Source organism: Macrosteles quadrilineatus, unplaced genomic scaffold, assembly GCF_028750875.1.
Source record: "Macrosteles quadrilineatus isolate MER2022 unplaced genomic scaffold, UCM_ALF_1.0 Scaffold_8__2_contigs__length_117827958, whole genome shotgun sequence".
Classification (NCBI taxonomy): Eukaryota; Metazoa; Arthropoda; class Insecta; order Hemiptera; family Cicadellidae; genus Macrosteles; species Macrosteles quadrilineatus.
In genome coordinates this window covers 95,838,572-95,851,513 of record NW_026542601.1, presented here as the reverse complement: position 1 = coordinate 95,851,513, position 12,942 = coordinate 95,838,572, and the positions used below count along the sequence as shown (strand labels likewise).

The 12,942-nt window shown below is 35.7% G+C and overlaps 1 protein-coding gene across 1 annotated transcript in view; it reads right to left on the bottom strand.

The window, feature by feature from the left end:
• Nucleotides 1-1,174: 1,174 nt before the first annotated feature.
• Nucleotides 1,175-12,942, bottom strand: part of LOC129001125 (CD109 antigen-like) — a 52,349-nt gene continuing 40,581 nt past the window's right edge. Inside the window, exons 25-34 of the mRNA XM_054428321.1 lie at nucleotides 11,949-12,120; nucleotides 10,980-11,085; nucleotides 10,723-10,877; nucleotides 8,327-8,496; nucleotides 6,630-6,806; nucleotides 5,833-6,086; nucleotides 4,778-4,903; nucleotides 4,067-4,241; nucleotides 3,101-3,236; nucleotides 1,175-1,527 (exon numbers count right to left, since the gene is read on the bottom strand). Of these exons, the coding sequence (XP_054284296.1) occupies nucleotides 1,339-1,527; nucleotides 3,101-3,236; nucleotides 4,067-4,241; nucleotides 4,778-4,903; nucleotides 5,833-6,086; nucleotides 6,630-6,806; nucleotides 8,327-8,496; nucleotides 10,723-10,877; nucleotides 10,980-11,085; nucleotides 11,949-12,120 (1,660 nt within the window). The 3' untranslated portion in view covers nucleotides 1,175-1,338. The remainder of the gene's footprint in view (nucleotides 1,528-3,100; nucleotides 3,237-4,066; nucleotides 4,242-4,777; nucleotides 4,904-5,832; nucleotides 6,087-6,629; nucleotides 6,807-8,326; nucleotides 8,497-10,722; nucleotides 10,878-10,979; nucleotides 11,086-11,948; nucleotides 12,121-12,942) is intronic.

Below are 12,942 nucleotides of genomic sequence, written 5' to 3'. Positions count from 1 at the left end.
GAGGAACTCCCCCTAATGATCCTCTTGCAGGAAACAAACCGTGAATGCTCTGATGGTAAATATTTCCTGGGTAAATAATATAAATAACAAGGAAATAAACTAAATTAAAACTACATCTTTGTGCTAACCTACTGAAGCATGAAATACACGGGATTGTTTTTTTCCATTTACCGTAAGACCTTGTCTCAAAATCTTAAAAACTGAATTTTCGCTACACTACTGTGAAATGATTGTTTACTACGGCAAAAGAATCTTTACTATGCAAAAGTAATAATGTTTGCTATCTTTTTTGGATCTTGCCGACGTAAAAAAAAAAATATTTGTTATTGTTTTATCAACTGTTTCAATTTTCAACAAGTACTGTAAAGTAAATATTATCTCTAAATTGAAGGCTTAACCTACAAAAAAATGCTATAAGTTTTGTAATGAAGAAAATAATTATTCCTTGTAGTGTAGCGAAAAGTAACGTTCAAAACACGAGTGAACGTGGGTCTATACATATTCTCAACTATTTATAAGTGCTCGATAAATCATGGTCTCAAATATGTAATGACTCATACTTATACTCTTGTTATGAAATATACTATTGTGCTTCAAGCAAAACATGTTGATTGTGTTTACTATGACTTAGACCTTATAAATCAAAAGACAAGAAAGTAAGGTGATGGACAAACTGGCTGACAGTTTATAAAATATTTTTTTAATGAAATTTATTTTTTCTCAGTAATCCATAGCAGCATTGAAAAGGTTAGGTGTTACGTTGTTACTTCATTCTTATTAAAGTGTCAAACATTTTATAGAGTAAAACTATTTTATACTCGCTTGTTGTTTGATTTTTACCCATCAGTTAGTTTTCAATGTATGTTCATAAGAACATATAAGTTACCACGATTTCTTCTCTTTGCCAATTATTAAAATTGCTATTGAAAAATGATGTCTGCCCAACGAAAGTCCGGTAGGTTTGGACAGATTCCTTCCAAAGACAAATTGGGAATTTTCAATAACTATTGTAATTTTTAATATAAAAAACTAAATGTTTTTAAATGATTCAAATTAAACTAATAAGGGGAGTAGGAGTTTCAATCAAAAGTTCCTCCGTGGGAAATTAGAACCAATTAACACATCAACAATATACTTACAGAAAATAAATAAAATATATATAAATACACTCACACATAAATACATATATACAAAATAGCAATCGGTAAAGTTAAAATGCATCTCTTTCACATTGGGGCTCTTTGCCAAAACAAATAAAAAATGAATTGCCTTAAATCACTCATGTTAGTCACACTGGTTGAAATAGTCAGTCATTTCAGCTATTGAGTCTATTGAAGTCTAAGAAATTAAGTTGTCATCACTTTTACCTAGTTCTAGTAACTCTCCTTCAGCTCTTCGACACTCCAGCTTATTGTCTGAAACAAGGAAGGCAACAACTCCGACGAAGGCCAAGGTGATGAGTATGTGAAGGTGTGTGTGAAGTCCGAGATGGTTGGATGAGTAGAAACTGGTTGCCTTCACCACGGCCTGTGTTTAAAAAACATTTTTGTTGAAGTAGAAAGACATTCTCTATAGAATTTATACTAAATGACGCCATAGACTAATTTTTATTAGGTAGCTTAATCCCTTTTTTATGTTCACGGTTGAAGGGCCTTTGAATAAAATTGTTAAAGTACTGTACCTTAAGGTCTTACCCTCTCCCTGAAATTGGGGTCACGTTGCCTAGGACAGACAAATATAAAAAATATATTTTAATTTCTGCCCTGGAACTTAATATACATTTATTTTCAAAATAAACGACTTCAGGAAGCTTAGTATGCCACGTATAGAGTCTCAGGGCTTCTGCAGTGTGCAGTAGTAGTATCAATGCAATAGTATCACCATAGTTGGGGAAATCAGCTGGTTACTGTACAAACACCAACAAGTCAGTCTGCAGAGTTGTCGGAAATATTTGCTTTGGGTTTGCAATTTCTGCCACTATTATGTACCCGTCACCTCTCCTTCAAAGCCAAAAAATAAATGGGATTTATTGATTGCTCATTTCAGAAAGGTTGAAAATAAAAGATACACTCAAATAAAACATGACGATATTGCTAGAAGAACTTAAACTAGAACTTACTAGAGCTTAATACTTCTAAAGCCCCCTATATACTTATACACTATCGAACATGCCACCCGACCTGACAACCTGACCTGACGACGGACCCATCATCCAACCTGACTTGATTGATTGATTGATTCTGTAGGGGCGGACCTTGTCCTGTTGCATGTCAGCCACTGATGGGCTTTTTGCGCTCCCCACATGGTACTTCAGAGTCCGTCAACCCTGAGTGGCTTAATGAACTCCAGCATCCTGTCTATGAGCTCCTCCTGAGGAAGGTGTCTACCCCTTGTCATTGCACCAAGAGTATCCCTTACCTCATTCAGAGCTGTGCAGTCGTAGAGTAGGTGATCAGCAGTCTCCTCCAACCTGACTTATGTCGGGTGTTTCCCACACACTGTCGAGCATGTTACCCAACAAGTCAGGTGAAATATTAGTTCTGAGATGGATTTCGAGACGACTGTAGCTGTTTGTGGGAGATTTTTAGCGATCATTTTTAGGGATTTTTAGATCCTACGGAACGAGGCTCTTAAATTTTCAATGTGATTTTTAACGAACTTTAAATCACACTCTGGATACAGTTCCTTGCAGTTTTCCATCAGGATATCGTGCCCCTCTTTACGCGCATGTTTGTTGCAATATAGTTTACTTTTGACATCCCACAACGCCTTCTGGTCTCTGTAGAGTTAAATAAATTCTGATCAGAACTGTTTATTATCATTAAATGACATTATGGAAAAATGGGACGGTTATCACGCACAACTCGCTAAATACAAGTCAACTGAAAACTGTGGCTAGTATCCGTCGAGCATGTCGGGTCAGAACCCACACACTGTCCAATATGTTTGACAAGTCGTTGGATCCCAACATGTCCGCCTAACATGTTGGATAGTGTATGGGGGGCTTAAACCTGGTTGAAACAACAGTATCTTGTATAAATATTATTACAAAATAAATAAATCCTAATAAATTACTACTGTATAAATCAAATGAGAATACCTTGGCGAACTTGTATAGAGCAGAAGTCTCTGCTCCGTTCTCTGGGTACATGGCTGCCAACAGAGAGTAAACCTGCGTGTTGAGACTACAGTCAGCCAGACCTAGCATCAGACTGCTCAGGATAGCCAGGTATACACTAAAATATAAACACACATTTTCATAAACCATTGCAATAAAATACTCACCCATAAAAATATGTTATGTAACATAAAAACTCATACATATTTTACACAACATTGTTTTATTCAATCTTTTTTATCTTTCTTTTTTTAGGAACAATGGTCAATACTCTCTTGAGTTCTTTTTTTGAAGTTCATTGTTGGTGATGGTGAGTTAATGTTGTTAAAAGGTTTATTGCGGACATTTCCTATCACGATGGTAAAAAACAATACACAACATTTCGGGATCTGGAATCTGATCCCCATTCGCACGTTTCAAAACTCACGTCTCAAAATTTGCACGTTATGTTAACTTGTAGTAGGGATTTTAATCCTGAAACCGGTCGCATAAGACGACAACAATAGGATCACTGATGGACAGGTAATATAAACCATTTTATTCTATAAGTGATCCTGGGCCACTAAGCATAATGATTTCTGTTGTCTCCGTGTTTCCGATTGGTCGGCCATGTTGCTTCAGTCTCATTGGTGGAGTCATTAAGAACGGTGCTATTAGTGTTCCATTGTGTGAGCTTTTTACACTACACCTATTATAGATTATAGTGTTTTGTGATTGGTTATTATTTGCATGTTGTATCATGACTTGACTGCTATACAGCGCATGTCTTTTGACTGCTACCCTCTGAAGTGTATTCCAACTTAGGTCAGGCGTTTGTGTATTGTTAGTTGTAATGTGTTAGACCTGAGGATGGGATCAGATTCCAGATCCCGAAACGTTGTGTATTGTTTTTTACCATCGTGATGGAAAATGTCCACAATATCTTTTGAATTGTCAGCACTGACTCACCTGCTGTTGATGTAGGCAGGGTCATCAGTGTTGCCAAACACAGCTGAGTTGGGCAGGTTAATGTAGATGCAAGCGTACGCTACCAGATGCAGTGTGAAGCCAAACACTACGATGGCAGATCTACCATGACGATGGTTGTGGATACGTTTACTCAGCACCACCTGCAATCCTCCACCTCAACAGCCCAAGTATGGTTTTTAGAGCTCAAAGTTAGTTTTTAGTTTTAAACTTTGGTAAAACAAAACAAAAAATTGTATGTGATCCTTAGGAGGTTTTTGAATCCTGTTATGTATTATCTATCTAGGAAAAAGTATACCTAAGTAGTTAGTTGTATGATATGATAACACTTCACAGTGCAGACCTAAAACAAATATTTTACTAAGAGTAAAATGAGTTAATTGTTTTAAAATATAATTTCCTATACACATCTTGAGGAAAAAATAATAGCTATTTGTTTTTGGTGTATACAGACTTAAAATTTATGTTATTTGAGAATTGGAAAGATAAATTATGCAAAGACATTAGAATGTTGATAACCGAAGAAGAAGATGCATAGGATTAAAGGAAATGGAGGCAGTTAGTTAGGGAGACAAAATACCTTCTGGTGTAAAGCCCCATGTAGGATGACTATCTCACAAACACTTTATTATGGTTTTATGGCATTAGACCACATCATAATAAACAACTGTGTGTATAAGTGAAGGAACTTACATATCATTTCTCCCATTCCAAGGAAGATGCCCGACAACGCTACGAGCTGCTTTGCATTGTTTCCAAATGCAAGAGTAAAACCAACACTCGGGCTGTACACTCCAAAAGCAAAAGCTTGCGCCAAACCTACCAACACAGAAACAGAATACATTTTTTCTGAATTATCTAACAGTATTACCTCAAATTTGAGAATTTCTGAACAACACTAAGTAATAAGTATAAAATATTTTCAATCCGCTAACATGCTATGAAATTAGTGTCAGGTTATTTTCTTAATACTGAATAGTTTAAACTGTTAATTCTTATCTATGGAATCAAAACTTTCACCAATAAACCAAAATGCATGTACAGTATACTCCCTCTTATCCGGACACCTTTTAACCGGACATCAGTTTGACCGGACTACACTCGGCGGAAATGACATCTCTTTAACCGAACAATTTTTAACAGCACATTGGTTTAACTGGACTAGATCGGCAGGAAGTGGGTGGTACTGAAACGGCTGTTCTCATGGAAAAGATTTGAGACCAGTGATCACGTGTCTATACCTACAATGCTCTCCTAAATTTAAGTCGAATATCACATTAAATGGTCCGTTTTAACAAGTTTTTGGGGACATCGGTTTAACTGGAAAAACCGTTATCTGGACTGGCCTCGGTCCCGAGGAGTCCGGATAAGAGGGAGTCTACTGTAGTGTTGTTCAAAGTACTAAGAATTTGTCCCAATGGGAGCGTTTTACGAACTCCAAATTTCACCAAGTACAATAGCATAAATTTTAAATAATCATCGTTTCACAAACTCCAATAATATTAATTTAATAAGCAGAGCGTTACACGAGCTCGAAAATTCATCAACTACAAAAGTACTGTCCCGACCAGAAGTTGCTGCAGGGGTTGTCACGGTCAGATTGCAGTCACCAAACGCCATAGTTAGGATAGGATATTCAATACTCATCCTTCACTCATTTTTCCTTAAAATATGCACCCCCCTGAGTCAGCATAGTATAAATCTTATAACTAACCATTGCGATTGCACAACATTAGAAACCCACTCACCAACGTAACAAAAAGTAAGGGAAAGCATCCTAACATCACGGCTCAAGAAAATGGCCCAGGTTTTCCTGAGTGCCTTGACTGGATCGGTGGGAGGTTGCCGTTGAGTGTTGCCTCCATGGCGCAGCAGTAGCAGCAACACGAGCGCAACACACGACATTGCTGTGAGCGCATATAGTAGCCAGTGTCTTGTCGGTCCATCCATCAGTCGTTTGCCTGCTAGCTGGAAGTAGATGATCAAGTTGCCATAGAACTCCCTGAAAATTATGGTTGTGGTCAAAGGAAAAACTCGATTTACCAGAAAGTACATGTTAGGTTTAAGTAAACCAGAAAAATATTTTGAAATTTTTTTTGTACAAAAACTATAAAAGTTGGAGTTTCATTTTTTAATTTCTGAAAAAACGGTACTAGCCTCATCTTTTCTTTAACCTGCAGGATTCCAGTAAAAGTAAATAGAAATGCTTAAGGAATTATTAAGGATTAAGGATCTAACTTGTTGCATACATCATTGACAGTTGAGCATATTATCTCAAGGACCAAGGACAATGATCATTTTATTACAGCCTCGGTTGGTCAATACTTTTATTGTTAGTCCATTTTAATTTGCATGTTTTCACCATGTATTTTTATTGACAGTCCTCACACATGGTGAATGTTTAATGTAACAAGAATTGCAAATTTTAAATTCATGCTTTGATGATTTATGGTTTAAAGTTTTAACGAGGGTTCATCTAGTGTTAGTGTTGATTAAAATATAAATAACAAAGCAAAACAATAATTCTTTATTTCTTTAGACTTACGATGAACTGTAAAAGAACCAGAATATGCTTATATTCCTTGTCCTAGTAGGTGGGGTGGAGTTGGACAAAAGATACTTGTTTTCTGAAGTCCATAGTACAGCAGCGCAGAAACCCATGAAAATAGCTGCCGAGTAGATAGCCCATTCCTTCTCTAGTGTAAATGCCAACACATAGTATCTGAAGAAAACTAAACAAATTTCAATAATCTTAATTTTAATTTATCTTTAAAAACAGTAACTTAAATGTTAAAACTATAACTACAGGGTGTTTTTTTAAAAACTTGCATCTTTATTTATGTAAAAACCGCAATAGATAGAAATATGCAGTTTGCGGGAATCATCTATTGACGTAGGGGGACCAATTGTTTTGAATTCAACGTTACATTCACATTCCCCCCCTTTCCCCCCCTGCCCCTAACTTAATTTTTTTGAATAGCAAGGTACCCCTTGTGACATATCAAATAAAAGAGCATAAAAAAAGAAAATGTTTGATGAAAAAAAATTGAAAATCGGTTCATAAATTTGTGAGATATTCCCCCCCTCACCCCCCCGGAACTTAATTTTTTTTAATAGCAAAGTACCCCTTGTGACATATCATATGAAAGAGCATGAAAAAAGAAAATTTTTGGTGAAAAAAAATTAAAATCGGCTCATGAATTTGTGAGATAATCACCCCCCTTTTCCCCTACCCATAACTTGTTTTTTAATAGCAATGTACCCGCCCTTGTGACATATCAAATGAAAAATAAATTTCGCCAAAATTTTTCTTTTTTCATGCTCTTTCATTTGATATGTCACAAGGGGTACTTTGCTATTTAAAAAAAATTAAGTTCCGGGGGGTCGAGGGGGGGAATATCTCACAAATTTATGAACCGATTTTCAATTTTTTTTCATCAAACATTTTCTTTTTTCATGATCTTTTATTTGATATGTCACAAGGGGTACCTTGCTATTTAAAAAAATTAAGTTGGGGGCAGGGGGGGGGAAGGGGGGGAATGTGAATGTAACGTTGAATTCAAAACAATTGGTCCCCCTACGTCAATAGATGATTCCCGCAAACTGCATATTTCTATCTATTGCGGTTTTTACAAAAATAAAGATGCAAGTTTTTAAAAAAACACCCTGTATATGTTTAAATGTTAAACTTAAATGTTGAAACTATATAAAGGAGGAACACATTGACTCTCGTTTAGTTTTTAGAAAGGTTTTTTAAATGGCTAAAAATAAAGTGTGGTTCTTGCAACCCTTAGCTACAAGCCACCCCTTCCAGTTTTTCTATCACAAATTGCATGGGTAATAATTTAATGTCAAACAATATCTCTATATTATTATGTTATTTAACTGCAGTTAAGATCAGTTTTATTTGAGTTTCAAACCATCAATATCACTATCTTGAATAATCTTAAAATACCCGAAGGCTTACCATGGACGGATTCTTGAATCTACCACGAACATTCAATTATGCTTAGCACATTGCTATTGACATCTCAAAGGTTGAAATCAGCTCAAAATGACTCATGGAGAAGTGTTTACCAAAAGTCAAAGTAAAGGTGGTTCAAGCTGGTCCTAAATAGTACTCACAGATAAAATCGTTGCTTCATTTGTTCACAGACACCATGATACATTACATCAAAAATGTACAAATTAATGGTACATGTATCTTTCTACTAAAACTGTAAGTGAATCGTTCAAACTTACGTGTAGCCAGTAGCGGCAAGAAACATCCCGAGCCTTGGACCCGTGAGACATACGACTGACGGAGCCAGCCACAGGGAAGTTGCGTACATCGTGTAAGACAACCCATGAACAAAGTACCCTTCCACATCAAACGAGGGGTCTTCATCATGGATACTTGATATAATGGTTTTCTGAATAAAAGAATTGCAACCATAGTACAGAAAGGTAGCAGCAAAAGTAGTGATGTTTTCGTATCTTTTTACTTATCATTATCAAATTTAATTTATTTAAAAAATGAAACTTTTCATTTGCAGGCCCATGTTAAGGAATTGTTGGAAAAACTTATAATATGGTTTACTTAAGAAAAAAAATCACAAATTTTAAATACAAATGTGTATGCTTAATTGCATGAATGGCTTTCAAATCATCAAATAAAGTCAGAATAGAAACCCAAGAAAAATGTTTTTTACATGTATTTATTTCACATTCAAAAACTTTTTGAAATAGGACCTTTATAAGGGTTATTATCATAAAGACTAATCTACCTAACAGTAAAAAAATGACAATGGTATGGTATATTGGATTTTGCCACTCTACTCAGTGGATATCTTCTTTCTGTACTCTTTTTAGAACAGAAAGTTGTTGTTTAAAGAAAGAGACCCGTAAAGTCAGCTGGAGTACAGTAAATGACCACCATACTTCAGCAGATAAATTTTGCATTAGATTAAAACAGTGCTTTCCTGTCGACAAAGCCACTTCCCCCTCCTCAGTGTGAAGTCTATAGGCTCGTTCTTCACAACAATGCAAATACTGCGTTAGTCAGAGTAAATTTCTTTTATTGACAAGTACAGCGTGTAGGTAATCATATACCAAACTATATTATAAAATACATTACGATAGGGAAGGTTGTGAAATTCCACATGAAATTATAGGCCTAATGCTTAAGTACAATTAAATGAGCTAAAATCTGCTGCCTGATAAATCTAAAACAGGCACAGATATGAAAAAGTATTATATGTTTAAAAAGTGGCAAAATGATAGCAGGTTATATTAGTCTACATATGTTCTTAAACAAAAAACTTGTAAAAACTTGTTGCTGGTAGTATGGCAGAAAGTATTGCGTGAACTCACTAGGGAAGGCTGTTTACGGTACTCACATGAAGTGCTATGCTCGGCAAGCCTCGGACGGGAACTATCATGCTTGTAGCGTAAACACCTTACAGCCTCATAGCGTAATTTACTAAAGGATTTTTCAAATACCGAGATGAAAATAAGTAAATTACCTGCATATTCACAGAGGCTAGCTGGGATGAGAATAATACCATGAAAGAAATTCCAAGAAGAATAATATTGAAGAGTTGCACGTCAATTTCAATACAGCCAAATTTGGGCATTGTAATTTAACATTCACAACCTGATCTGAGGGTGACGGCTTGCAAACAATTCTCAGTGCTATCATCAAAATCTGTGCTATCATAACTGATATTCACAATCAAGAGATGAAGCTGGAATGTTTCACAACCAACAAATGTGTCACATTAATTCTACATTTGTGATTATGATAAGACAATGTGATTAGTTTACAACACATAGCAAGGTGTTACACACTCGCTAATTACTATTAATATTACTGCTGGTTATAACTTGAAACCTTTGAATATCATTAGTTGAAATTAGTTGTTTGAATATAACTATTTATTGGGTATGGTATAATATTTTTTTATAATTGGATTACCTAGGTGCTAAAAGGAAAAGATAAACTTTGGATCTAATAATCAGTATTTTCTCCTTCTATACCGGAGAAGTGGTGCAGTTCTTAAAAATATACTTCAAGTTTGAAGCAAGCACTTGAAAGCATGTGTGGTTCTGCTGGTGATATTCCACCAGCAGCTACATGGTTTCAAGTCCATCAATGGACTGTCACAATCACTCATTATTACTTTATGGTAATAGAGATATCAGCCCCTGCGAGGGATTACTTGCATTTCTATTGTAATTGTATTGTATACTACCTATAAAGCAATATAATTTCAGACATAAAGCCACGTTTGATAAATTTTCAAACTGTTCAAATATAAAATTCAGAACATAAATTTATTTATATCACCATGTCTCACAGAGATTACAAAACATTACAAAATTCAAAGAATATTTGAAGTAAAATATTTTTGTCTAAAATTGACTTTACGACAGAGGCTTTTATTAGTTATTACCAAACAAACCCTTATGTATTTATGCTTATCATCGAGTTATGCAAAAGCTTGTCCAGTACCTGCATCAGAACATAGTATAAATTTGCAAATTCAGAAGACTTGAGACTATAGCCAGCAAACAAGTTAAGGAAAATAAAATATATTTTTAAATGAATAATGTTTACTGAAACCATATAACAAATAAATTCATAAAGCAAAACACACTAACAGTAGAGAGACAGTTGCAATATAGAGAGAGACGGATTGCAGAGTGGCAGAGCTGTAGTGAGGGCAATAGGGACATTGGTACGAGCCACAGACCTCACAGATGTTCAGTACATGGAGAGGGGTGGAGTTGAACACCACTTGCACGAATCTTTCTGTGGACAGAAACAGAATCAAATAAATCAAAGTCCAGATCTTTCCTTGTAAACTTAGGAAACTGCTTCATGCTTTAGTTTAGCAACAAAACAAACACAAACCTCTAGCAGTGGCTTCATACAACAACGCTTGTCTGTGCAGTGTTATGTTGGCTACAGGGAACCATCGCTTGAGAGTGAAGTTGAAACACGTCCAGTGCTTCTCAACCTAGAAAGTAAATAAGTAATTTCTTATTTTGGTAAATAATATATATTTTCAGCAGACTTCTAATGTATAAAATTACTTATCATCATCATCATTGCCATAATTAATTTAGCAGTTTTATCCTCCAGGGCCTGCTGACAAGCCTCTTCCATCCTTGTATCTCTATATATAGATCTTTCTCCTCCACTTGCTATAAATAGGCCTATTATTTCCCCCAGGGGTTTAAACATTTTCCAGATATGCCAATTCTTTTGTAATCTTCCGTTACTTCTCTTTTCACTGATTTATCAAGTCAGACTATTCCTACATCCTTCATTACCTTTTTCTGATAGCTAAACAAATAAATGGATAATATAGTTCTCGCCTACTTAACAGAAGGTCTCTAGTTCAATCCTGAGTGAGTCAGTAGCTTTTTTAAGGCTCAAAACAGGAACTCAAAATTGGATAATGATGTTATTTGGTCCAGGATCACTTCTTGAAAATTAAAATGGTATAAGATTACCTGTTTCCGCCTATGATCCTAAATTTGTAGTAATGAGCTACCAGTTTTGAGGTTAGACGGAAACAGGTAATCTTATACCATTTCAATTTTCGAAATTGGACACAGCTGTCCTTGATCATTTGGCAAAATAGTCCTCACTAAGAAACCAGCTGATCTCAGTCAACTAAACAAAGGTTTCATCTCATACCCACACTCACCTTTGAGTCATCTTGCATTAAATAGCGCATCCTGGTGTACAATATCTTACTGACCAAAAATGTAATTTTTTTTTACGTCACCAAACCTCACTATTTTCACCACTCTCAATTCTTTGATATTGTACTATCAGATCTAAAACAACTATTTGACTAAATCACAAATATACCTTTTCAAAGAACCACAAGCTCCTGGTGTATGTTATGTGCCCGTCTCGCAATGTAGGATGTGTTCCTAGCCTGGAGATCACTTCTGCCTCTGACTCCACCATGGAGTATCCTGTGGGAGAGTCTATCTCAAGTGTGGCAGCACTGCTTGTAGGAGGATCATCACGCAACCACCTTCAACACACACAGGCAGGTAAACTCAACAACTACAGTAGATAAAAAAAGTAGAAAACTAAAATTGTATAACCATGCACTCACTCAAGCTTAATACTATACACCTAAAACTACCGCACTGTCGCTTAAGATTATTGACAAAATAAATCGTATAATATTTGGGCTTGAGACCACCAATACCTTTTTACAGCTAAGCCTCTTAGTTGTTTTAAGAATAAAAGCTAAATGATTGCACACTCGGCATGATGGTTGAGTCACTACAAAGAGGTGCCAAAATTGTACCTTTGCGCTAAATTAGTTCCATATGCACATCATATTAGCTCCTCCAAAGCTTAAATCAATTGATAAAGTAACATCACATATATAAATGGTACAGTATAATCTAAAAATACAAGCACATCAAAGATCCCAAAAAGAAAGATGACATAAAGTTAAACAGCAAACATTGTCAACCCTACAAAATGGAAATGCTTTGTATTGACAAAGGAGATAATAGTCCAGGCGCTAAACGGGTTGAGTATGCACTGAAAGTCTGACAAAATTTGACTTTTGATTATTGTTGGGGACATCTAGTAGATGAAAAAAATCGATGATGTCGCATTTCTAGGGTGGTCACAACTTGGGGGGGAGGGGGGGAAGTTGCGCGGGTCATCGGTTTACGTTTCCGCGTCTAACTCACAAACGGTTAATGATAGAAAGGTGAATTAAGCGTCTATCTACGCCTAAATATATTGTCTTTTAAAAAGGTTACTACAACCTTTCTTCTATCTCTCATACTTTAGCCGCTAATCAACATTTATTGCAAAAAATAAAATTTAAAAA